General features: G+C 37.1%; 1 protein-coding gene across 3 annotated transcripts in view; it reads right to left on the reverse strand.

Annotated features, from left to right (window-relative positions):
• KCNQ5 (potassium voltage-gated channel subfamily Q member 5) overlaps positions 1 to 25340 on the reverse strand; it is a 496689-nt gene that overhangs the window by 164307 nt on the left and 307042 nt on the right. For all 3 annotated transcript variants that reach the window (XM_072832360.1, XM_072832358.1, XM_072832359.1), the window contains exon 2: positions 5290 to 5380. In XM_072832360.1, the coding sequence (XP_072688461.1) occupies positions 5290 to 5380 (91 nt within the window). The remainder of the gene's footprint in view (positions 1 to 5289; positions 5381 to 25340) is intronic.

Genomic DNA, 25340 nt, shown 5'->3' on the forward strand with positions numbered 1-25340 from the left:
TCTGTGTGTGTGTAACTATCATAAATAAATAAAAATTAAAAAAAAATAGTATTTAGAATTCTTGATACAAAGAACTATAGTGGTTCAAATTGACATACCCATTTGTGATAACTTAGTAAGTACATTTTCTATGAAAGAAAGAAATGTATTCTAAGTAAAAGGATTGTAGGTATCACCTGGCATAGATGGAGCCCAAAAGAAGCCTTAGACCTTTATGACTGCGTTGTTGAGCAGTGGCGAATGCACTATTGGTAGGACTTGTTAGTCCTTGACTAACAGGCAGGGAAATATGGGGTTGCTGGATGCTGTGAAGACAGCCCAGGCTTTTTGTCAGCCAGGCTTAGGATGGCATCTTAGCTCTGTCTTATACCCTGTGCACCATCTTGCACAACTTAATTAGCCATTTGGTAAATAAGAGAATTAAGACTTAAAATGAACATTTTTTTATGGTTTGTTTTTCTCTTAATAAGAAATCAATGAACCTGATAAATGAAAGGTACTTAAATAATACTAGCTCTCTTTCAGTTCTGAAGAATATGCAATACATAGGAAATTAACACCAGCTTTTAACTGTCCTCAGTATTTGGGTACACAGCTTCGTATTATATTCCTGAATTCATAAATTTTATCCTCAGAGTGAGGGCAGAGCAGGCAGTTCTGTTATCTCTTTCCAGCATTCCACCCAGCAGATGCAGACATTGGGAGAAGAATGTAGAAAGCCATGGGCATTTTCATCAGATGCATTTACCAAAGAACTACAACAATAAGAATCTGTTCATTAGGCACCAAAAATAAGTGGTTATTATGAACACATGCCTCTTGCTGAATGTATGCCATAGAGTCACTTTTAGTTAGATGAACATGTTTCTATAGAGAGCTGCCATTAAAAAAAAAAAAAGCTGCCATAATTAGCAGTGTTTGTGATGAGAAAATCCTAGCAAAGATACTTGTTTTCTATTATAAAAGTGTGATATTTTCTCAAATGCAGCATTTTCCAAGTATTCCACTGTTCTCTGTCCTTATTAGGCTTCATTATATATGGAATAACCAGTGATTATAATATTTGCCAACTTTCTCTGTGCTGAGCCCTCTTCTAAGCACTTGAACTCAGTGAATCCTCACAACCACTTTATGAAGTAGGCTGTATTATTGTCCACTTTTTAACAGATGAGAAAACTAAGACATAGAGAAGTGATTTCCCAAAGGCAAACACATAAACAGTGATAGAAGCAGAATCTGAACTCAGTGTACCCAGCTCTAGAGTCTACATTGCCTTCTTAAGTCTGTACACCATTGTTTCTGTGAAAATAAATAAGGGCACCTGGTATAATCATGAAGCTCCAGTCCACGCAACTGAGAAGAATAAAAGAGCAAATTTCTACAGAATTTGTATGTATCCATTTGCCTTATAACCAAGGCCAGTAAGTTACAAATATGTAAGTAGCATTGGGAGTGTGATTCTTGATGAGAATGACAAGGCCTCTTCCCTAGGGGTGAAGAAGGAGAGCTGAAGACTTCATGGGAACCCCAGGAGGTGAGCAAGATCAAGTCCAAGCAAAGGCCTGCCCTTGGTATGCTGGCTTCCTCAAGAAAACAGGTGGAAAGTATGAATGTCACAGAGGAGCCTGGAAAGTTTGTCCAGGAGCCATTTTGCCTGTTGTGTGCTCCCTATCAGAAGTGTGGGTGCCTGTTCCTTGCACAGAACTGGAATTACAGTTAGAATTTAGGGACATCTTTTAAAACGTTAAAAAAAAAACCCACACGGGACAGCACTATGGAAAAATATACAATTGTGATATATGATTCATATACAGTTCTTCTAAGTTTATTTCTCTGGTGTTTTATTTGTGGCCTGAAGTGTACAAAAGTGACTTTATTATAAATGTTTGCAGATATTTTAAAAATCATTCATATTCCTATTTGGATGGCAATTCTTTAGATATGCTTCATCCTGAGAGCTAAAAACACTGCTACTCAGAATTGTGTTCTATGAATTCTGTTTGATTAGATGTTTAGAAGACAGACTTTGAAATTAGATTAACTGTCTCAAACATACACATTAAAAAGATTCCCTAAAAATTAAAATAAGATTCATTAAAAATAAGATTAAAAATTCTCATTAAAAATAAGATTCCCTAAGCTATTAAGATATGTCTTAGTTTTTTCCAATATTCTATAACTGACTAAACATTTAACTAATTGTGAAAAAGAATTAAAATATGCATGCTTTTCCAATTTTTAATTACTGAATAAGAAAATAAAAACAAAGCCTAGACTTGAATTTTTTTTTTTTTTGTCTATATAAAGCATAATTTTTTTTTTTTTTTTTTTTTCAGCATTCTCCTGGCTGGCTCAGTCAGGAGAGGATGAGACTTTTAAATAAAACATACTTTTTGGAGAAACAATTGAAGAAAAATAACATCAGGGAAATCTTTGACCTGCAACAGAGCCTGCATATTTCTAGGTAGGTTTTAAGGATATATTTTGGTTTAAAACATACACCTTGACAATTTATCCCCATAGCACAACAGGAGGATAAGCAAGCAGTCTTCCTGTGGAAGCATAGCAACTTTTTTGAGAAGGAGGAAAGCAGTAATCACTGTATTGCTCAAAACAAAGGCCCTATTTGCATAATAAAGGTCTGATTTCTAGTTTGTTAAATCCAAAATCATTCAAGACTAAGGGAGGAAAGAAGACACACAAATATGGCCTACAGGTACATGAAAACATGATTAGTGGTCACTAATCATCAGTGAAATGTAAATCAAACCCACAATGAGATATCACCTTGCACCTGTTAGAATGGCTATTATAAAAAGATGAGAAGTAACAAATGCTGAGGAGAATGTGGAGAAAAGGGAACCCTTGTGCACTGCTGGTGGGAAAGCAAACTGATGCAGCTACTCTGGAAAAAGAGTACGGAAGTTTCTCAAAAAATAAAAAATAGAACTTCCCTTAGGGTCCAGCAACCTCATTTCTGGGTAAATACCTGAAGGAAATGGAATCATTGTATTTATAAATACACACAATGGAATATTATTCAGCCATAAAAAGAATGAAATATTGCCATTTGTGACCTCTCCTGATTGACCCTGAGGGCCTTAGGCTAAGTGAAATAAATCTAACATAGAAAGACAATACTGCATGGTCTCATTTATATGTAAAATCTAAAAAACAAAAACCCTGAACTCCTAGAAATGGAGTAGACTGATGGTTGCAGGGAGGGGGCACGGAGGTGGGTGAAGGGGGATCAAAGGGTACACACTCACTGTTATAAGACAAGTTCTGAGGGTCTAATGTACAACATGGTGACTATAGTTAGCAATACGGTAGCGTACACTTGAAAATTGCTACAAGAGTAGATCTTAGAAGTTCTCACCGCATACACACAAAATGGTAACTATGTGAGACAATGAAGTGTTAACTAACTTTATTATGGCAATCACTTTGCATACATATATATATAAAGTTATCTAATGATGCACCTTAAACTTACACAGTATTATATGACAATTATATCTCAATAAAGTTGGCAAAAAACCCCAACTGAGTAATATATGACCACATCTACATTATCTACTCAAATGCACCCTAGTTACTAAACTGTAATGAATTGTTCACTGCTCAGAAAGTTTTAAAAACCAGGATATGAATCAGCTTCGGGTTTCTTAATAACATATTTAGAAACTCATTAGTAATGTCTATTTAGACCATTCAGAAACTCACTAGCAATGGAGGAATTTATATTTCAGAAATTTGAAGGATGTAAACCTACCATTTTGAATTCTTGACCTGTTATGAAAAATTCCTTTTTATGGGATTCTTAATGCTAACTTAATTCATAATATATACCATTGGTCATGCAATAGATCCAGCTTTTCATGTTTCTGAGTCCAAAAATCAGGTTTACTTTTTTAATCTAAAATTCCTAGTTGTAATTCTGTATATGAACCTAAAAGCCAGCTGTGCCTTAGACCTTGGGCTCAGATCATTTGTTGTTATCAAAGGGGTACATGAGGCTAAAAGCTCACTTGCTACACAAATGGAAACCTTATAAATGGAACAAATCCCCAGTGTGCTTTTTGGTCTGTTTTCTATGTTGGGTTTCAAAATAGTAACCTTAACATTAACAATATACTGCTAAGCACAATTTGTATGGAAACAAATTGGGATAGATTTGTTCCAGGCTCAGAAGTGATTTCTCCCTGATGTAGGACAGAAACTTGATGAAATCTTGGTAACTTCAAGCACTAACTAGCCATCTGAAAGCATAGGTAGGAAGAATAGCTGTCCTCCACTCAGGTTATGTGAGTTGAAATCTTTCAGTTTCACCTTCAAGGTAAGAATAGTTTTCTTATATTAAATGCATATTGCTGCACATGACCAATATCTCTTTATTAGGGCCCATAAGCCAGCTTACCACATACCCTTTCTCTCTCCTCCTCTGTAGTCCACCAGGTTTTACAAAAGTGAGTTGTTCCAATTTATAGTACATTCAGAAAGTTCTGAGACTGTCAAATATGATATTTTTGCACTGAGTGGATCAAAATGGATGTAAATGAACTAAACTTTCAATCAGATGTGATTTGAGTATACAGTGATATAGTTTAGTTGTAATAGAAAGTAAAAGAGCTTAAAAGGCCCAGAATAATTCAGATTAAAATATCTTGGGGTCTTTTTCCATTTTAAAATGAATTGAGCAATTCTGTGTGGTTGAGGATTGACAGCATAATGGAAACAGAGCTAACTGCAGAATTTCTTACCAGGTAGGTAACTGCATTAGCAGCAAAACTCATAATGTAGTCTGTTGGTTGAAAAAAGTATGAAGGAGCCTTCTGTTTTCTTATGAGGTGCTATATTCTCATAGTTCTTGACTAATTTCACTTACCTACTGCCAAATTGCAGTTATTGGAAAATGTTCTCTATCCTATAACTTTTAGCAATATTATGAGAGACCTCATGGATATTGATTCTTCTTATAATTTGTTTACAACCATAGAAAAACATGAGTAAAACTGCTTCCAAGTCTCATCTTCTATTTTTGATGTAACTATAACACAAGATATTGCTATGTAATAGTAACACAATATATCTGTATATATTCCTGAGGATTGAGTAAAGGTTAAAATGGTGGGCCAGTATATCAGTGATCTTTGAAAGTTTTATATTTCACAGTAACTCTCTTCTTTTCTAGACAGACCTTTTTGTGGGATAAAATGCATAACATATATATTATAGGCAGCTTTTATACAAACTTTATGTATATTATTGCTCATGTGTATCACTTACCAGAATCAAGAGACAACTTGAGGCCAGTTTTGTGTGTTCAGGGATGGTGGAAAACACTGACAAAATCAAGCAACCAAAGACAAGGAGAAAACTGTAAAACAACAACAAAAAAGAGAAATATGATAAGAACCTTGCCTTATCATGACAGATTTCATTTCTTGTTTTTATAGTTTAAAGCACCAGACCCACTTGAATTGGTATTGATTAAATCATAAGAGCCTTGGAAGGGACTAGCTATTTTGAATATCAAAATATAATATGGGGGTGCATGGGTGGCTCAGTTAATTAATCATCTGACTCTTTATTTCAGCTCAGGTCATGATGTCAAGGTCATGAGATCAAGCCCTGAGTTGGGCTCCACGCTGGGCATAGACCCTGCTTAAGATTCTCTCCCTCTCCCTCTTCCCCCCAACTCCTGCTCCCTTTACCTCCCTCTCTCTCCCCCTCTCCCTACCTCCATATAAAGTATAATGTATGGTGAGCATGGAGTTCCTTTACAACATCATTGATGAAGACAGTGTTACATGGTGTGTGTTGCATGCTATATTTAAATGACTGCATCTGAAAATGTGTGAACTTCTCATTAATCCTCTTACAAGTGGGGATCCTGAGAAAGGTCCTGAAAGTATGTTTTTTCTTTCCTACCCCAGGAGCACATACCATAGCTATTCTCCTTTCAAAGAAGCAGAATCCACCTCACATTTGGCAGTTCTGGTGACCCATCAAATGTGGCTGTTACTAAGTCACTGGCTCATTTTCACAGTCTAATTTTGCTCATGGATACTTGTTTGTCATTCCTTTATAATATTAATGAGAACATAAAATGAAGGGAATGATTTCTTCTGCTACCCATGTACTTTTCTATTTCCCTGCAAACTGCTAAAGAGATGACCCCCTCAGCTCTGTCTATTCATAATACAGCACTAGGGAGCAGAAGTGAGGAGCAGCTTTTTCTACCAATCAATCTACAGACATTTTTAGTCCTCAAATTATGGTACTTTCAGGATCCAGGGATGGAGCTAAGTTCCCAAGGAAAATGTCTAATAAAAAGAGAAGGCTATTTTTAAAAAATATTTCATTTATTTATTCATGAGAGACACAGAGAGAGAGAGAGGCAGAGACATAGGCAGAGAGAGAAGCAGGCTCCATGCAGGGAGCCTGATGTGGGACTCGATCCTGGGACTCCAGGACTATGCCCTGGGCCAAAGGCAGATGCTTAACTGCTGGGTCATCCAGGGATCCCCGAGAAGGCTATGTTTTAAGTTGAAATTACTTATCCTGAAATGGAAGATTAAAAAACAAACAAACAAATAAATAGGGGCACCTGAGTGACTCAGTCAGTTAAATGACAGTTGGTATTTGCTTGGGTTGTGGTCTCAGGATCTCAGGCTGATCTCAGCCTCAGCCCTGCATCAGGCTCCATGCTCAGCACAGAGTCTGCTTATCCCTTTCCCTCTGCTCCCCTGCTGCCTCTCTCTCTTTCAAATAAAGAAATAAAATCTTAAAAAAAAACAAAAAACAAAAAAACAATACTTGAACTACTTGCTCTAGGACATACCTTTTACTTTTGTGTATCTCTGGGAAGCTCATACAGTAATCTCCCCTAAAATACTAGTTTCCACATTCTTATATATGGCACTGGAGTTAGTTTCTGCCTCCTTTTGGTTTACCCTGACATGCTGTCCAAGCCTTTGTATCGCACTTGACTGGGAGCTCTGAAGGACCTACTATAACCAGGGATTGGTAAATTATGGCCTAGGGAACATATATGGCCCCTAAGGCCTGTTTTTGTTAATAAAGTTTTATTATCACTTAGCTACACTCATTTGTTTATGTATTTGTCTATGGCTGCTTTCCTGCCACAAATGCAGAACTAAGTAGTCATGGCAAAGACAACTTGGCACACAAGACTAAAATATGTACTCACTGACCCTTTTAGAGGAGAAGTTTGGACCCATAACCAATACCATGTATTCCTTGTTTCTTTAAATCGCTGACAATACAGAACAAAGTCAAAGTTCATAATTGCTTATGTTCTGCTGTTGATGATTATTACTGACATTCATAGAGGGTTTTCTATAAGCCAGACATAGTGCTAAGCACTTCCACATGCATTATCCAAGTCATTCTCACAAATTTATGCAGTAGAAATATCACTATTCCCATTTTACAGATATGAACATTGAGAATGAAGAACATTTATAACTCATCCAAGGCTGTGTAGCAGAAAGAGGATTCAGGACTGTCTGTCGTTGAGCTGCTGTATAGTGTTGCTGAATGAGCATGGCTAGATGAGAATGGCGGTACCATTCTTGGTTCTGCAAGACTTTTGGGGATACTTCTCTACTTCTTCAAACTGAGAGGGAAGTCTTATCATTTCATTTTCTAAAAAGATTTTATTTATTTATTCATGAGATACAGAGAGAGATTGAGGCAGAGAGATAGAGGGGACTGATACGGGACTGGATCCCCGGACCAGGATCACGTCCTGAGCCAAAGGCAGACACTCAACTGCTAAGTCACCCAGGTGCGTCCCAGTACTTATCATTTCAAATAAAGAAGTCTCCAAGGAAAAGGAGTGAAGGTTTTTCCACTAGTGAAAAAAACCTAGTATATGTCGTTAATAACTACTCACTATACTTTTGACTCATGTATCTAAGAGTTCAGGATACTTTGGATTATACTTTAAATTGGCTTTAGTGGAATGGAAATTGTAAGCCAGAAGTGGAATTCAGTGCACTTGCAAACTCCCAAGCTACTAATGAGAAAATGAAATTCAGGGATCACAAAGACAGTTGGGAGGATGTGATGCGGCAACAAGTAAAGATGATGACAGATATTTCCCCTCTTGAGAGCAGCTGTATGCTTTCCTTGTCCAGGCTTAACAGAAATCATTAGAAAAAGGAAGCAGGGCATTATTTAATCTCTAAGACATCTTCTTCCCCCAAGAGCATCCCAGTGGTATCTTCATGGTCTCTGTGTTCAAAACAGATCTATATCATGAGTCCTTGGCTAATTCCTTCTTTATTAATATTTGGGTGTTGCTTAAACCTTTTCCTTCATGTCACTGCTTTGCCCCTTTCTTTCTTGAGCCAATTGTAGTACACTGTTTTCTAAGAGTAGTTTCTGTACTAGAATTCTGTTATGTCTATAGGGGGCCATCTGAAGACAGCAAGCCAAAGACCTTCACTGCTCAGACTGCACAAAGGGCTATAGAGAGAAAATACATTCATTAATTCATTAATTCCTTTGTCTCCCAACCATTTATCCATTTAGCCAATCAGCAAATATAGATTAAGTATGTAATACTAGCCTGAGTCATTCTTTGCCTTGACAGAGTTTAGGGTCTGTTGAGGCATTACAGAACAGTAAACAGAAAATTAAATAAATATGAAATTTATTAAATCAATTTAATTTAAATTAAATAAGTAAACATTTAACAGATGTAAACAGAATTAAGATTCTGAGTGATGATTGGGAAAACACAGGGGATGAAAGAGTATATAGTAGAGAAGGGGTTAGGCAGGATTGTTTACTCCATTTGAGGAGTTGAGTGCAAAGTAAAAAATGTTGTCCCTTTGTTAGAAAACTGAAGGAGTACCTGGGTGGCCCAGTTGGTCAAGCAGCTGACACTGGTTTTGGCTCAGGTCATGATCTCAGGATTGTGCGGTCAAGCCCTGCATTGGGCTCTGCTTGGGATTATCTCCCTCTGCTTATCTCTCTGCCCCTCCCCTCAGTCATACATGCCCTCTATCTCTCTCTCAAAAACAAAAACAAAAACAAAAACAAAAACAACCTAAAAAAAACTCTTACGAATTTCAAGATGGTGATAGCTAAGTATGGCACCAATTTTTGCACCCTTGTAAGCACTGGGCTCTGTGCAAAGCACAGATTGCATGCCCATGAAGCCAGACTTGGGGTTAGGAAGACTTCCTGGAGAAAGTGATGGTCAGACTGAGCCCTGAAAGCCCAGCAGGAGTAAGCACAATGGTTGGAATGGCTGGGGAGAAGGAGCATTCTAGTCCATGAGGGCATGTGGGTGAAGGCCAGGTAAAAGAACAGTATCACTAAAATTTACCAATTAATCAATAAATTAGAGTTAGTGAACACCTGCTTATCCTTCAGTGGTACATGAAAAGTGTAAGGCAGTTCATCCCTACAAATTCATTTTTTGCATAGGAATTGTTTCAGTTCAATAGAAAACATGTACTGAGAACCCATTGTAAAAAACAGTATACCAAACTCTACTGAGGTACAAGGGATAAATTAAAGCAGTCTTTTTTTTAAAGAATTAAAAATATAATGCGGCTGGAGTTTAAATAAAAAAAAAACTTTAAAAAAATCTAATGCGGTTGACTATATGATCATATAGTAGTCTGCCCTTATCCATGGTTTTACTTTTGTGGTTTCAGTTACCAGTGGTCAACTATAGTACAGAAGCAGATGATCCTACTTCTGATAGGTCAGTAGTTTCCTAGGGTTACATCACAATGCTTATGTCATTCATCTCACTTTACTTCATCATGTAGGCATTTTATCATCTTACATCATCACAAGAAGGATAAGGGTGAATATAGTACAATGAGGTGTTTTGAGAGGGAGAGACCACATTCACATAACTTTTATTACAGAATATTGTTATGATTGTTCTATTTTATTATTATTTATTGTTGTTAATCTCCTACTGTGCCTAATTTATACCTTAAACTTTATCATGGGCATATACAGGAACAAACAGTGTATATAGGCTTGATATTATCCACGGTTTCTTGGAGTGTGTCTCCTGCAGTTAAAGGAAGATTACTGTACTGGATCATAACGAAGGGCAGAGGCTGACAAATGCTAAGAAAAATACGTTAGAGGTTGAAAGCAGGGAGGGGTTCTCCTATTCAGTTGGGAATGCTGGAAGCACATCAAGAAAGTCTTATGGGTGATGCTTGAGATTGTCTTTGAAGGAAGAGTAGAGTTTCAACAAGAGAACTTTCTGGAGAGACACATCCCAGAAGGAGAGTCCAATGTGAGAATGGTGATAAGGTAGAAAATAAATGAGGTAAAATATCTGTTCCCTGTTTCATGAACAAAAAGTAATTAAGTTTGCAGCACAGGGTAAGACAGTTGTTGAATTGGGAGTCTGGGTCATGATGTGGAGAGGCTGGTATGGCAGGGTCTATCTTTAGTTCAGTAGATAATGGGGAGCCATTGATGATTTTTGAACAGGGAACTATCATCAGAATTGCACTCTGGGAAAATTGAATTGTCAGCAATGTGTGTTAGGACTTATCTGAGTAGTTAAGAAGTAGGGGCAAGAGTAATGGTGATCTAGGTTAGGTTGTAAACTAAGTGGTAGAAATTAGAGTGAAATAGAGAGGAAGACCACAGGGAAACTTGTAAACACAGGAGCTCCCTGACTTGGATAGTTATTAAATTGGGCAGTGGACATTAGGAAGGGGTGTAGTGACTGAAGGTCTGAGGTTTCCATTCATAGTTACTACAACACCCCTAAGAAGTCAGGAGGAGAAAAGTCAGGAAAATCAGGAGAAAAAATTGATTTTGAGAAGAGGATAAATCCAGTTTTAGACATCTACATGGAATTGTGGGTCTAAATCTTGGGCACAAAATCTGTTTAAAGTGATGGAAGTGCTTTTTCCCTAGAGAGAGTGAATATACAGAACATGTTATCCTTAAGAAAGTGCCGACCAAGCATATAACGTTTAGGTAAATAAGCATAAAAGCTATTTGAGGAACATTTCCTGATCTTGTAGAATGACATCATGGGGAACAATGAATACATTCTGCTATGAATTGGCTTTTAGTATCATTGCCAGAGAAAGGCTCACTGGCTTGAGAAAGCACTGAACTGACAGAATGATCCCTTTGAGGTGACAGTGTTTAGACCTTGGGCTCATTGGCAGTGACATGGTACACCACTGGGCTTTGAATGTGGTTCTGCTGACATCATTGCTTTTGAGGGTCCCACACAGATGTATGCTGGCAACTGACCACTACCCCACTCCACCTCTCTATTGATCGAATAAAAGTGGGAGCAGTGGCAAGAGTCATTGGATGCAGAGTGTCTTAATCTAGGGTCCACAGACTTCCAAGGGGTCTGTGCATAGAATTTAGGGGGGTAGTGAGCATGGATGGGAAAAAAAAATTACTGCTTTGTCACTAATCATGGCAACAAACCATGATGACATTAACAGTATTTGTGACTTTGTTACTTATAGAAATCACAGATATTGTCATATGCCATTTTATAGTAGTAGATAAAACCGTAATTGTTTCATCTTGCATACTTATTTTGCTCATCATTTCAAGATTATTTATGGTAGTTATTAGACCCGCTTCTGGGTTTTTAAAAAAATGTATTAATCAAGAAGCACAGGTATTACTATATCAGAAACTTGTTCAAAATTGTAACGACAGCATTTCAATATAACTTTTTTCTTTTGTAATCACATGTATTTTATACATTTAAAAATGTTATTCTGAGGGATGGTTCACCAGACTGCTGCAGAGTCTAAGGCACACATGAAAAATTAGGTTCCTGTGCAGGGGTGAGGATGGTAGATTAGGAAGGCAGGGGTGGGGACCTGGAAATGGCCTGTTTTGGCATGAGTCACCACCTTACTTAAGTAAGTTTTAAGATCAGTTTGAAAAAATATGGCCATTTTTTCTTTTATATATTAATCCCCAAATATCCATATTCTTTAAAATTATTCTGCAAGAGTCATTGGCCTTTATTTTGCCTAAAGAAGTCACTTATATTTTGTTTCTAAGGCAATTATCTTCAATTCAGACCTTTGTCTAAAACTCCTCTAGAAGGCAAAAATTATTGTATGAGGAGAAGAACACTTATAATACAAAAAAATTACCAGTTCAAAGGCCTCTATGTTTATTCAAGGAAATTACCATCAGCTTTTCTTATGGGTTAATTAAGAATCAATTTGTCAGAATTAATTTGGTAAAAAAAAAAAGGAAGTCTTACTTGGAAATATCACGGGTGCTTGTGGAACAGATGATGTCCAGCTTTCAAAGCTTGTGCTTCAAGCATGGGTTTGTTTAGCAAGAATTAAAGTGATGTGAAAATAAAGCATTCAGAAGAGCTCTGCTGATGCTTTGCCAAATGAACCATGGCAAGTTACACCATGTCATTCACACAAACACAGAACCCCCAGTCACTCACAAGCAATTATGAATAATGCAACGAAGACAGGAGAAACAGAACTGATGTTTAAAGTAGACATCTCAATGAACTTAGTTCATTGAGGATGCAAATTAACAGATTGAAACAACCACATTTCTACCTAGAAAGTGCTGTCTGCAAGTATTTTGGTGGACTATAAGCTTTCCATAGTATAACTTCCATGCAAGTCAACTACAAAGAAGACATTGGGGGAGGTAGATCTTAAATATTTGAAATGGAATGGAATCATGGAATGAAAGTAAAGAATGCTAACAGGAAGTAGACATAGAGATTTTTAAGGAAACAACTCTTTGGAAATATCTTCTGAAGGAAATTCAGCCCTGCCTCTGACTTTTCATAAATTTTTAAGTATTGCTTACCAGGGCAGCCCTGGTGGCCCAGCGATTGGGCAGCCCGGGTGGCTCAGTGGTTTAGTGCCACCTTCAGCCCAGGGCCTGATCCTGGGGACCAGGGATGGAGTCCCACTTCGGATTCCCTGTATGGAGCCTGCTTCTCCCTCTGTGTCTCTGCCTCCCTCTCTCTCTCTCTCTGTGTGTGTCTCTCATGAATAATTAAAATCTTAAAAAAAAAGTATTGCTTACCAATATATTTCAGTACATTTGATGGAAGGCTTTATGAGTGCATCATGAATTAGGATGACTGGAGTATACATGATGATATTAGTGACCAAAGATGACCCACTGGCTGACATGGCACTTGCCTGGAGGACATGCTGTCTGATGAAATCAAAGTCTCGTTATCAGAGGAATGACTGGAGCTCACTTTTCTCTTCCAGCTTCCTAAATTTACCCCTTCTTTTCTAAACTTGGCATTTTGCAAAATGTCCTTTCTGCATAATTTTTCTATAAAAGAAGGGCATTTTGCACACCCAGCGTCCATTGCAAAGCAATAAAAACTAAATACAACATTTTTGGTGTCTTTAAAGGTGATTTGGAATATTTGATTAAAAACACTGCATGTAAAAACTTGAAACTGGAAAAAAAACTCAACACTGCATGATTCTGCTTTTCAAGTGCAATGAAGCCTAAATATTAATAAAGACCCTAATTAATTAATACTATCACTGTAATCTCTGTGAAGTTGCAAAAATAGGGTCATCGGCTAACAGTTCTAAAAACGAATTGTTGCATTTTACACGTGTTGTTAAGAAGAAACCAGCTGGTATGGGAAATAGCTGTTTCTACTGGCATAGTGTGTTTCTGTAGAGGAATATGGCTAATGAAAATGAACTAAAACAAGGCAAGATAACCCATCAGCAGCCCTCAAAGCAGCCCCTGGAATTAACACAGACAGAGGGCCTGCTCAGCCTGATTCTCACCACAGGAACAGGAATCCAAGGATTTCTGACTGAGCACCCTCTCATGACAGGGATTATTTTTATATCACTGCTAGATGATCGTGCACCTCTCTGAACCTCTCCTGCATCCAGAACTCTCCCAGTCCTAAGCACAGTTCCTGTTATAGACCACTGTCCTGTGGGAAGACTACTTTCCCTTCTGGTCAAGTGTTTTTATTTTCACACCCTTTCCTTACGAGTTCTCGTTCAGGCTCTGACCACAAGGCCCTGTGCTCCCTCCCCAATGTGTTGGGTTTTCAGATATTTGAGGTCGGTTTTATCATCATGACTCTCCTGTCAGTCTTCAAATTATACTCAGCCCCATTCTTTGTCTACTTAGTATATGAAACAACATCCACATCGGTCACTCTCCCTGTCACTGTTCTTTAAACACACCCAGTTTCATCCTATCTTCCCTCAAGTTCAATGCAGGTTATCCCCCAAATCTAAGCAAAAGATTTAACATTTAGTTGTCAACATCAAGTATCTGCACTGTTGCTTCTTTCCAGGGTATCTAAATTAAAACTTTTCATGCCCATTCATTAGCGAAAGTTTGGTTTCTAAAAGGACTGTTCTGAAGATACGCACTTATTTTCCTGTTTCTTTCCTACTGCAACATAGGGGCTGGAGTAAATGTGACCATTGTCAACCTGTATATTTGGACCTAATATACCTTCAATAGTCATGGAACTACTTTCACTAAACTGTGTTTGATTTTTTTTTCTATTTTCTTGAAGAGCAAAAGGCACTCAAACAATTTACTATATTGTACTAGTTTCTTTTTGGTTTACATTGTATTTCCTCAATTGGGTATCATGTGAAAATTTTTCTTCAGGAGATTTTTCTTGCAATGTGGTGAGTAAACTTGGCTACTTTTAATGAGTCTCTGTTGCTGGGCCTCGATTTATTGTTAGAAGCCATCAAAAGATTTGTGGATGAAATTGAAGAACTATTACTAATAAACTTGAATAAATCTTGAAAAATGCTATAGTAACCAAATTACCAGACAGGACATCATATTCCAAGGGTCAAAAAAAAAAAAAAAAAAAAAAGAGTAAAGTAGGGACTTTGGATTTTGTATATTGATAAGCTCAATTATAATTCCTAGAAATACTCCAGGTAGAATATTAAGCAAATGATTTCTAATAAAGCCAAATGAATTACTATGATAACTGAAAAGAAACACCAGTTCACCAAGAGCAAGAAATTCTAAACTATGCTTATTTCCTATTTTGATAGGTTTGCCAGCTTGCTCTATCAGGGGAATAGAGTAGAGGAATTGTCTCGATTTCAGCAAAGCACTGGGAAGTGTTTTATAAAATCTTAGGAAAAAGGAGAAATTCAAGAGGGTTGATATGACTCTTGGGAGGATTTGTACCTGGTGTAAGAAGTCTCCAGAGATGAGCCACAGTTTTTTTGTAAGAAAACCCTGAAGACAAGTGTAGGACACTTGGAGATTCTTGGAGTAGGGAGTTGGTAGTTCATGTTAGGAATAAATCAATCAAGATTAACATCATAAAATGTAAAAATGACAAATGTAAAAAACTTTTCAGTATGAATTAAGTGAGAAAAATCTTTGTTTACATTCAGTTAAATTTGAGCCAATGTTGTCATTTGCTTCATTAAAAATACTGTAACTTTAGGTTGCATTAATAATGCTCCCATTTCAAGGAAAAAGTAGTGATAGACAAAAACCACATCTTTATTATTTTTGTAGTTAGCCAAGTATGTCTCAAATATCCTGTATCATTTAGAAAGAACTTGAGACTGCTAACGAAAATATATACAGTATAAATGGATAAACAAAAGTAATGTACTGTCTTCCCACTAAACTGAAAGCCTGGACACAGACCATTGTTAAGCACAGACCATTCCTGAGTTCCTAGTGCCTATAAATATTTGTGATTGAAATAATACAGTGAAGGTAATACAAAGAGATCAGGAATGAAGCTAATCCATAGATAGGTATACCAGAAAGATCTGTGTCATTTTTACCATGGGTCACAAATTTATCTCTGAGCTTGTTAAGCACAGACCATTCCTGAGTTCCTAGTGCCTATAAATATTTGTGATTGAAATAATACAGTGAAGGTAATACAAAGAGATCAGGAATGAAGCTAATCCATAGATAGGTATACCAGAAAGATCTGTGTCATTTTTACCATGGGTCACAAATTTATCTCTGAGCTTCCTAGAAGCCAATACAAGGAGACAAATATGTTCAAAGATCACTGTCTCCATAGAGTAAAATCCCATCATTTTTTTCCAGAAGCAACAGATGATGCATTGACTCGATGGATTATGGGATTTCAGAGTTTTCTTACAAAAAAAACTGTGGATTATCCTGCTTGAATTTCTTTTTCTTTTCCTTAAGGCTTTTATAAAACACTTCCCAGTGCTTTGCTGAAATCGAGACAGTTCCTCTACTCTATTCCCCTGATAGAGCAAGCTGGCAAACCTATCAAAATAGGAAATAAGCATAGTTTAGAATTTCTTGCTCTTGGTGAACTGATGTTTCTTTTCAGTTATCATAGTAATTCATTTGGCTTTATTAGAAATCATTTGCTTAATATTCTACCTGGAGTATTTCTAGGAATTATAATTGAGCTTATTAATATACAAAATCCAAAGTCCCTACTTTACTCTTTTTTTTTTTTTTTTTTGACCCTTGGAATATGATGTCCTGTCTGGTAATTTGGTTACTATAGCATTTTTCAAGATTTATTCAAGTTTATTAGTAAAAATTCTTCAATTTCATCTACAAATCTTTTGATGGCTTCTAACATAGTAAATCGAGACCCAGCACCAGAAACTCATTAAAAGTGGCCAATAATTTGCTCATTACATATTTTCATTGTCTCTGAATAATGTTTACAAAATTCTTTTTAGTTTAAAAATAATTTTTTTATGGCAAAGAAGGAATAAGTTAGGATTCAAATAGCTCTGCTTTTTCTGTGTTATAACACTATTGGTCCTCAACAGCAGGAATATATCTTCTATTCCTGTTTTTTTGTTTTGTTTTGTTTTTAAGAAAAAGACTTTTTATTTATTTATTTTCTGGCATGTTCTTGTTTATCTGTCTTTCAGCCCATCTGAAATTATTCTTAAAGACTGTGATTATTAAAAAAAAAATGTGTTCTTAGTTACATGCCTTCCATTTTCTTTATCTTTAAAAAAACAGACTAAGTACCTGAGTTCTTTGAAGACTTTCTGGGCAGACAAGATTGGTTGCTTTAGATGCTACTTCTTTTAGCTCCTCATTGGTCTGTGTCCAGGGTTTTAAAAATTTCTTGTTTTTACTGTTAGTAAGTAGTGGTTTCCTAACTTCTAACCATGTATCCTTATCTATATTCTGTCTGCTGTAGTCTGTTTCTTAAGAAGTGGCCTTGAGATGGGCAAGTTGAGAGTCTTCTCAATTGGTGCCTCATCTTTGGGTACCCATCACAAGTTTGCGTTCTGTGTAGACACTTACTCGATCTGGAATGAAATGAATGGATCGTGGCCTATCAAAATTAAATCAAAAATCTCTATTTTCGATAGCAGTAAAAAAAGCACATTTTTCATTCTAAAAGACCATGTAGGCAGCTGATGGATGAATGGAATGACTGGGAATGGTAGTGTTGAATAGAAAGAACAAGGCAATAGAACACTATTTCTTAAAGGGCTTGAGGTTTGCAATTCAGAAACCCATTAGTCTGGTTCTTGTCACTGCAAGCTCTGTTTCTTTGTCTGCTCCAGGAAACATAGCTGAGACTAGAAACCACCGGATATTGTTCAGAAACAATTTAAAGTAAAAAATAAAAACCAAAAACAATCTTTCCTACTGTCACATAGTCACTGCATACAATAAGGAGAATTCTATTTAACAATTTGTATTCTTTTAAAAAATTTTTATTTATCTAGAGAGAGTGCATGAACACATAAGTGAGGGGAGGGGTCACAGGAGGGGGAGATAGAATCTCAAGTGAACTGTGTTGAGCATGGAACAGACCTGGGGCTTGATCCCATGACCCTGAGCTCATGACTTGAGCTGAAAGCAAGAATCTGATGCTTAAGCTCAGCGGACTGAGCCATCCAGGTGCCCCTTAACATTTTGTATTCTTGTTATGCTGTGATATTTTCCTATGAGCAGAGTACCATCTGGAATTCTTATTTATTTTGTCTTCTCTCCTACAATATAAGCTCCACGAGAGCAAGAACCTCTCTCTCTTATTTGCCACTTAATGACCAGTAACCAGGAATCAGGCCTGGTACAGGTACAGGTTTCCTGCTATATGAAAGTCCAGTGTTACTATGATACCTTTCATAAGCCAAAATGGCATAAAGCGGAGTGTTCCCTGCTTTCTGAAAGGGCGCATTACATCACTTTGTTTTTAGGAAAGACCAACATTAGTATGGTAATGGCATTTTTTGTAAAAGTGATAGTCTTCTTCAGATTTCTTTTAGTTAGCAGACATAGGCACTAATAGAGGGCTTTTGTAAAAGCAAAGTAGTGTAAATGCCACCTTTCAGAAAGTGGGGATACTTGTACTAATTAATTCATTTATTCATGCGGCATGTATTCCTCAGGGCCTGTCCATGCATCATGCAGTGTTCTAGGTGGTGAAGGTATAGTCAGTGAAAACAGACAAAATTCCTTGCTCTTACAGAACTTACATTTGAGTTGGAGAGCTGGGTCATGAACAATGCAAATAAATAAAACACGGTGCCAGAGAGTGATAACTGCTAAAGAGGAAAAAACTTCACACACAGCACACGTGTGGGATTTGAAAGTTTGAATAGAGTGCCAGGGCAGGTCTTGCTAAAAAGGTGACATTTATTGAATTTCAACAGTAAATCCCATGACCCACAAAGCCACAGCAATAGTGCATTTGGAATTCAGATTGCCTAGGCATTCCGTCCCTGTTCCCTAAAGGACTGCTTTTATCATTGCCAATTCTTTGTTTTAAAACTATGGTTCTGTTCTCTTGCTGTCATACCCAAACTCATTTATCTGGATTTTAAAATCCCCACCAGAACATGAATTCCCCCATTCTTCCAGAGAGACCCTGTGGGCAGGCCCACCTGCCTCCTTCTTATTTTCTGCACAATATCATGCTGTAATATAATACTGTGATGGGATAGGGAACTTCAGCCTCTGTGTGCAGCTTCACTTGCCTTCAGCCACATGTCAACTGGGCCCCGAGCTCGAGCTTCTGTCCTGTTCAGCCTGCTTTCCAGATACTTCATTGCCTTTCCCCTTGGGCTGTTTTAGAGATTACATGAGATAGTGTTGAACTCAGAATTTGTGTTCTAACAGAAAAAAATATGTCTATAAATGCCAAATCGAGTTAAAAATGTCAATTTAGCATCTCATTGACATAACTGCTGTGTAATTTGTACAAGTTTTTATTAAACACAATAGCAACTATTTCAAATAATTAGAGGGGCATATTTAAAATCTCTGCTTAAAAAGCGAGATATTTGAAAATGGAAAATATAACACTGCACAAGAAGGTCGAGGTGCTCAAATGTGTGTGTCTGGGAACACCCACGTGAACGGTGATGTAATAGTTGGATCTGACCCCTTGTGATGATATTCTCAAGCTGACTAGTCATGGTATTTTCTTGACATACAGCAGCTTGGGTGAGTTGAACCTCTGTGTCTTGCTCCTCATTACTTTAGTTTCTGGGAAAGCACATGAGCCTGCCCTAAATAAATGGGTAATAGCATTGTGAAGCTGCTGGGCTGCAGTTGTACATGAAATGAGCCTTGGCTGAATTGACCAGAGATTAATCATAAAAATGATCACTAATGGGGCACCTGGGAGGTTCAGTTGGTTAAGTGTCTGTATTCAGCTCAGGTCATGATCCCAGGGTCCTGGGATGGAGCCACACTTCAGGCTCCTTGTTCAGTGGGGAGTCTGCTTCTCCCTTTCCCTCTGTTCCTAACCCCCCACTTGTGTGTGCACTCTCTCTCTCTCTCTCTCAGATAAGTAAAATCTCTAAAAGAAAAAAAATTAAAAAAAAGGTCACTAATTACTGCTGACCAAGGCCACTGTGCTAAAGAACAGGCAATCTGTGTGTGCCCACTGGGAAAGGGGCTGCGTCAGAATGTGCTGATAGTCATGAATGAAATAAAAGTTACCCATAAAGGGTGAGAGAGAGAAAACATTTGTAAAATCTATGTGAATGTTCCTTTTAAAGTCGTATTTTCAAGAGATAATTTTGGTGCTGACACCACGGAAAATAATTCAGTCTAATAGTTTTGATAATATGAGCCCATGTGGATTAAATTTTCCATGCTTTGTTTCAAAAAGTCTGTTTATGCAAGAAGCTATGGCAAAGGTTGAAAACATATGTTAAAAGATGTTTGACAATAGTTGTCTGACCTGAATCATTTTTTTCCACAAAAAAAGATTATAAATTTATCAGGCAAATAATGACTTAATCACTGTAATTTTGTATGAATATATGACAAAAACCATTAAATTATTGAAAATGAGAAATAGAAATTCTGAAGTACATTTATTTAAATATTATTATTGAGAACAAAAGAGGGGATAAAAATTGGCTTAAGGTTATTTTCCCTGCAAACAAAAGCTATTTTACAGTACTGTATTTGATAATAAAAAAAATCAATTATGAATTTAGTTCCTTTCAACTGATTAGACCCATGTGATTCACTTGCTTTAAAAGCAAATTTCCTTGAAAGGTTTTCTATAAGCATTCACACTTCATGGGACATCTCAGTGTAACTCTTTGTTATATATACGCACAAAGGGACCCATCACCTCTTATGCAGTGAGTTTTAAAGCTCTGACAAAATAAAAGCTTGCAACCAAATGGAGCCAGATTAAGCTATGGGGCTATGGGGTGGGGAATTGCTACCGATTTTCTCTACTCCATTTGGCCTACAGAAATAAAGTAGTAAAGTGCCTAAAACAACAGAAAACAAAATCTTCCTGAGTAGTTAAAGGACTCTTGGCAGTAGACTTTATGATGTGGTATAACATCAGGAAAAAATAAACCCAGCAGACAGATGTCTCCAGAGAGTAATAACCATAAACTCCAAAACTACATGTAAGTACCTGCCCAAGGGATATGGAAGATACACGTTTCCCTTGGGATGGGCCTACCATGGCACTTTTGTTCCTGATTTGAAAGGAAGCTGAAGCCAGCACCACACTATGTGGAGTCACTGAAGTATTTTATGGACTAGTAAAGTTGGCAAGTGGCGAATAGACCCTAGACAGCACGTACTTCCTGCCTCCAAAAATATATTTGCAGTCAGCTTTAGAGGCTGTAGACACTCCTCTGGGGCCTGCTAAGTAAGTAAAAGGTCTGCATTCTGTCACCACTGCTGTATAGATAGCCATCAAAATTTTTTGTTTGTTTGCTTGTTTTGTGACCAAAACATTGAAGTTGATGATTCCATGTGGATATAAACACAATGTGGAAAAAAAAGGGAGACAAAATGTGGCTGTCTCTAATGAATATAATACCCTTCGCTGAAAATTCTAGAGATGTTAACTTAAATTGTGTTGTTATTGTTTTAGGTGCATAGTTGAAACTAAAACAAAGTAAGTGGTGATGAAGGATGTAGAAGTCAAAAGTGGTTAGAAGTATAGATGCTTTGTCCTGAATCCTCAGTTTTCACAGGCACCCATCCTCTGTCTTAAAACAGAAACATACCTTAGCTTTCTCATCAGTAAGGTGACAGGAATGCACTAAACGAACCCTCACATTCCCATCAGCTCAAATTGTAGTTTTGGATAGTCCAATATTCTACTTCTGTTCAGAGGACAGTGGCAGGAAGGCCATACTACTTAAGAGCCAGAAATGACTTCTGATTCCTGGGCCCTTCAAAATACATGAGGCTGGTAGGGACCCAGTAATATCACTTGCATAGTTCAGGAAAAAAACGTATTATGTTCTGCTTCTTGCCATAAGAGATTTTAGGCTATATCTTTTCCCACTAGTTATTACCATCTGCAGGAGAGGAAAGGAGAAAGATTTACAGCAGGGGTTGGCAAACTTTTTCTGTAAAGGACCTGAGAGTAAATATTTTAGACTCTGGGAGCCAGATGGTCTCTCTTGCAGGTACTCAGCTCTGTAGTTGCAGCACAAAAGTAACAACGGACATTACATAAAGAAATGAATGTGGCTGTGTTCAAATAAAACTTTATTTAGAAAAACAGACAGCGGGCCAGATTTGCCCTTGATTTAGAGTTGAGGGGCAATAATATGACTTCCACTCTCAGCTGGCAAGACAATTGTAATCCTCCTGCTTTATAGTTAATCCTCTGAAAGGTTTTCTGTGTGTCTTTTCCTACTCAACTCCCTATGATAAACGGCCCATCACAAGTGTACTTTTACTTCAGAATTTGTTTCAGATTTAAAGGTTATCATTCAAAATAAATTTAAAACATAGGAAAAATTTTATGTATGGTATACTGAATGTCTTTTGTATCTCTAAGTACAGAGATAGCCAGAGGACAAATAGATGCAGACAAAGCAATGCCACATACTTTGAAATTCTAGGGGGTAGAATTAAATTCAATACTATTTTGCAATTGACAGAACCAGGAGAAAAGGAGTTTCCTTTCTTCATTATTCCTGTTTTTTCATTTGTATTAGATAAAATGGGTATCAGCTTATCAGAAGAGTATTTGGTCTTTCTCTTCTGTGTTTAATATTGCTTGGTGGAAAACCATAACTGAAAGAAAAGCAATAGGAGAGTAACCAGGTACTATTATCTGTAATGGATGTCAGGCAACTTCTCCATCACTGTAAAATTTTAAGAGCCTGAAAAGTTTCTAGAGCATCTCTCTTTGCCATGAAGCTTTGGGAAACAGAAAGACTTCAATGTTCTCAAATTTCAGAATGGTTTTCCGTAATAATCGTCTTTCCAAGGATTTCTACAAAACCTTTACCTCAGTAAAAAAAAGCAAGTGCCGTAATGTGCATACGTACACACATACATACACACATACATACATAATGGATCTGAGAAAAACTTCCCTACATTAAATGTTTGAAAAAACATCTATGGCATCTCAAAATTACAGCGGGCCCCAAGGTTTTAACATTTTCTTTCCACTGAGTAAAATAAATTTTTTTTTTAGAAATGGATTTTCTTTTTACTCACTAAAAAATTCATAATCCTACCAATATTATATGACTATGATAACCAATAATCTATCACAATAAACTATTAACTGAGGGCCATGTGTTATTGAAAGTGTTACACTGTTCGACTCATTTAGGGAATCAGTGAATGAATGAAAGGATATTGTTTTCTTCTGTTTGCCAATATGCTTCTTTTTCAGTTTGATTTAGAGAGACAGGGTAGTTTGGTTGAACTAGTGTTAGATCAGGCATTAGAAGGCCTTGATTTTAGTTTCGCTTCATTACACTGACTTGGAACCTGTGATGGTTAATTTTGTGTCAACTTGCCTGGCCATGATGTGCCTAGATTAAACATTATTATATCTGAGTGTGTCTGTGAAGTTATCTCCAGATGAGATTAGTATTTGTGCTGGTGGACTCTAAAGTAGATTGCCCTCCCAATGTAGGGGGAGGGGACTCTATCCAATCTATTGAGGGCCTGAATAGATTAAAAAACAGAGGAAGGATGAATTCATCCCTTTCTTCCTACCTCTCTGCTTGACCTGGGACATCTCATCTCATCTTCTCCTGCCCCTGGACTGAGTTTTACACCATCAGCACCCCTGGTTCTCAGGCCTTGGGACTGAATGACACTACCGGCCTCCACTTGCAGATGGCAGATCATGGGACTTTTCATCCTCCATAATTGCATGAGTTGATTCCTCACAATAAATATCCTTTGTATTTCTCTTCCTGTTGACTCTGGTTCTCTGGAGGACCTGACTAATAACAGAACTCTTGGCTAAATCTCTTATCTCTTCTGAGTTTTGGTTTCTACTTTTGTAAAATGAGAAGTCTAATACCTGTGTAGGGAGGATTTGATTACGTATGTGATGAAATGAAAACATTTTACAGACACATGGTACCCCTGTGAGAAGATTATAAAGTCCTTGAGAGCAGGCCTTTGTCTTACTTTTTTGACTACAATTTAAGAAAAATTCATTGAACACTTAGTAGGCCCCGATATTACCCATCAGGGCCTTACACAAAGAAGCAGCTTAAAAATTACTCATTGATTTGTACTAGTGAAATGCTATGTTTAATAGCAAATAGATATTCATTTATTCACTAGTAAATAGAAAATACAGGTCCTTTAAAATCTGTCTGCTTCTCCATCAGATTTCAGAAAGGAAGAATCTGAAAACTAGCTTTTTGACATGGTAGCTTGCATTCAGATTCATAGTAGCTTTTGGAGGTAGAGGCTGTGACAAATGCTGTTACGGTTACAGAATTTCTTTACCAATAGCTAAGAAGGCAGTGCAGCCTTTGATACTACGCAAAAGCCATAATGAACAACTGTATTTGTTTCTACTAAAAAAGTCTGTTACAAAACCCATTAGATCATTTTTAATATCTTCTATAAAGTCTAATTCTCAACTGGGTAATTTGATTCAGCATTACTGAAATGGCATGCAGAGAAAAACCACTACAATTTTCTATTTTCAGATCATTGTTTTGATCTTGTATACATGTGCATACCTAATACATGCATGGAGATAATCAAACTATTGAACAGTCACATCAAAATTTAAATACTTAATCCACAGAAGCTGATAGTTATTTTGATCTGTAATTATGGGGGTGGGGGCAAAGGAGAATGAAATATAGGGCTAATAAATAAGCATGCTTGAATTTGGGGGGAATATTTTCTCAACAGTGTTGGTCCCAGAGGCAGTCTTCAATACAGGCCTTTAGAACTTTGCCAACCAATTCAGAAGTGACATCCAACAATCAGAGGTTGACATTTGGATAGAGTCCTCTCAGGCACCCGAGTTTCTGGGGACCTTCTGGATGCCCTTAGACAACATTAAGAATAATAGAAATAGGATTAGCTACAGAGAAAGAGCAATTAGTAGTTGACAGATTCTGTATCTATGTACTGATCTCCACATACGGACTTCTTTTGACCTTTGAGGTCTGAGGTCTGAGAATTTGCCAACCAAGAAATGGATTAGCATATCAGGATTGCTATAAGTAATTGCCCTGTCTGATAATGTTTAGGAGACAACAAGAGACAGAATAAAATGACACAACTAGAGGAGGCCAGAAGAGAAGAATTCTAACCCAAATTGGGAAGGTGACTGGAACCAAAATATCTTCCCACACAATTGGCAAACTGTCTATACAAGTGAGGAGAGACCACTAATGAGAGAGCTACTACCATTATTAGATGTCAGGAACAGTCAAATTTCAGCAATTTTACATGGTCCAGCCTTACATGTTATCCCTGTATTATGCTTATACTTTGCTGCACATATATGTATATTCATATATTTATACACTCAACATGAAAGTTCATATGTATTTTTTCCTAGATTCAGAAAATTCCCTTAGCAATTTTGTTAGGGAGAGGAGGGA

The sequence above is a fragment of the Canis lupus genome, chromosome 7 (assembly GCF_048164855.1).
Source record: "Canis lupus baileyi chromosome 7, mCanLup2.hap1, whole genome shotgun sequence".
In the NCBI taxonomy this organism is placed as follows: Eukaryota; Metazoa; Chordata; class Mammalia; order Carnivora; family Canidae; genus Canis; species Canis lupus.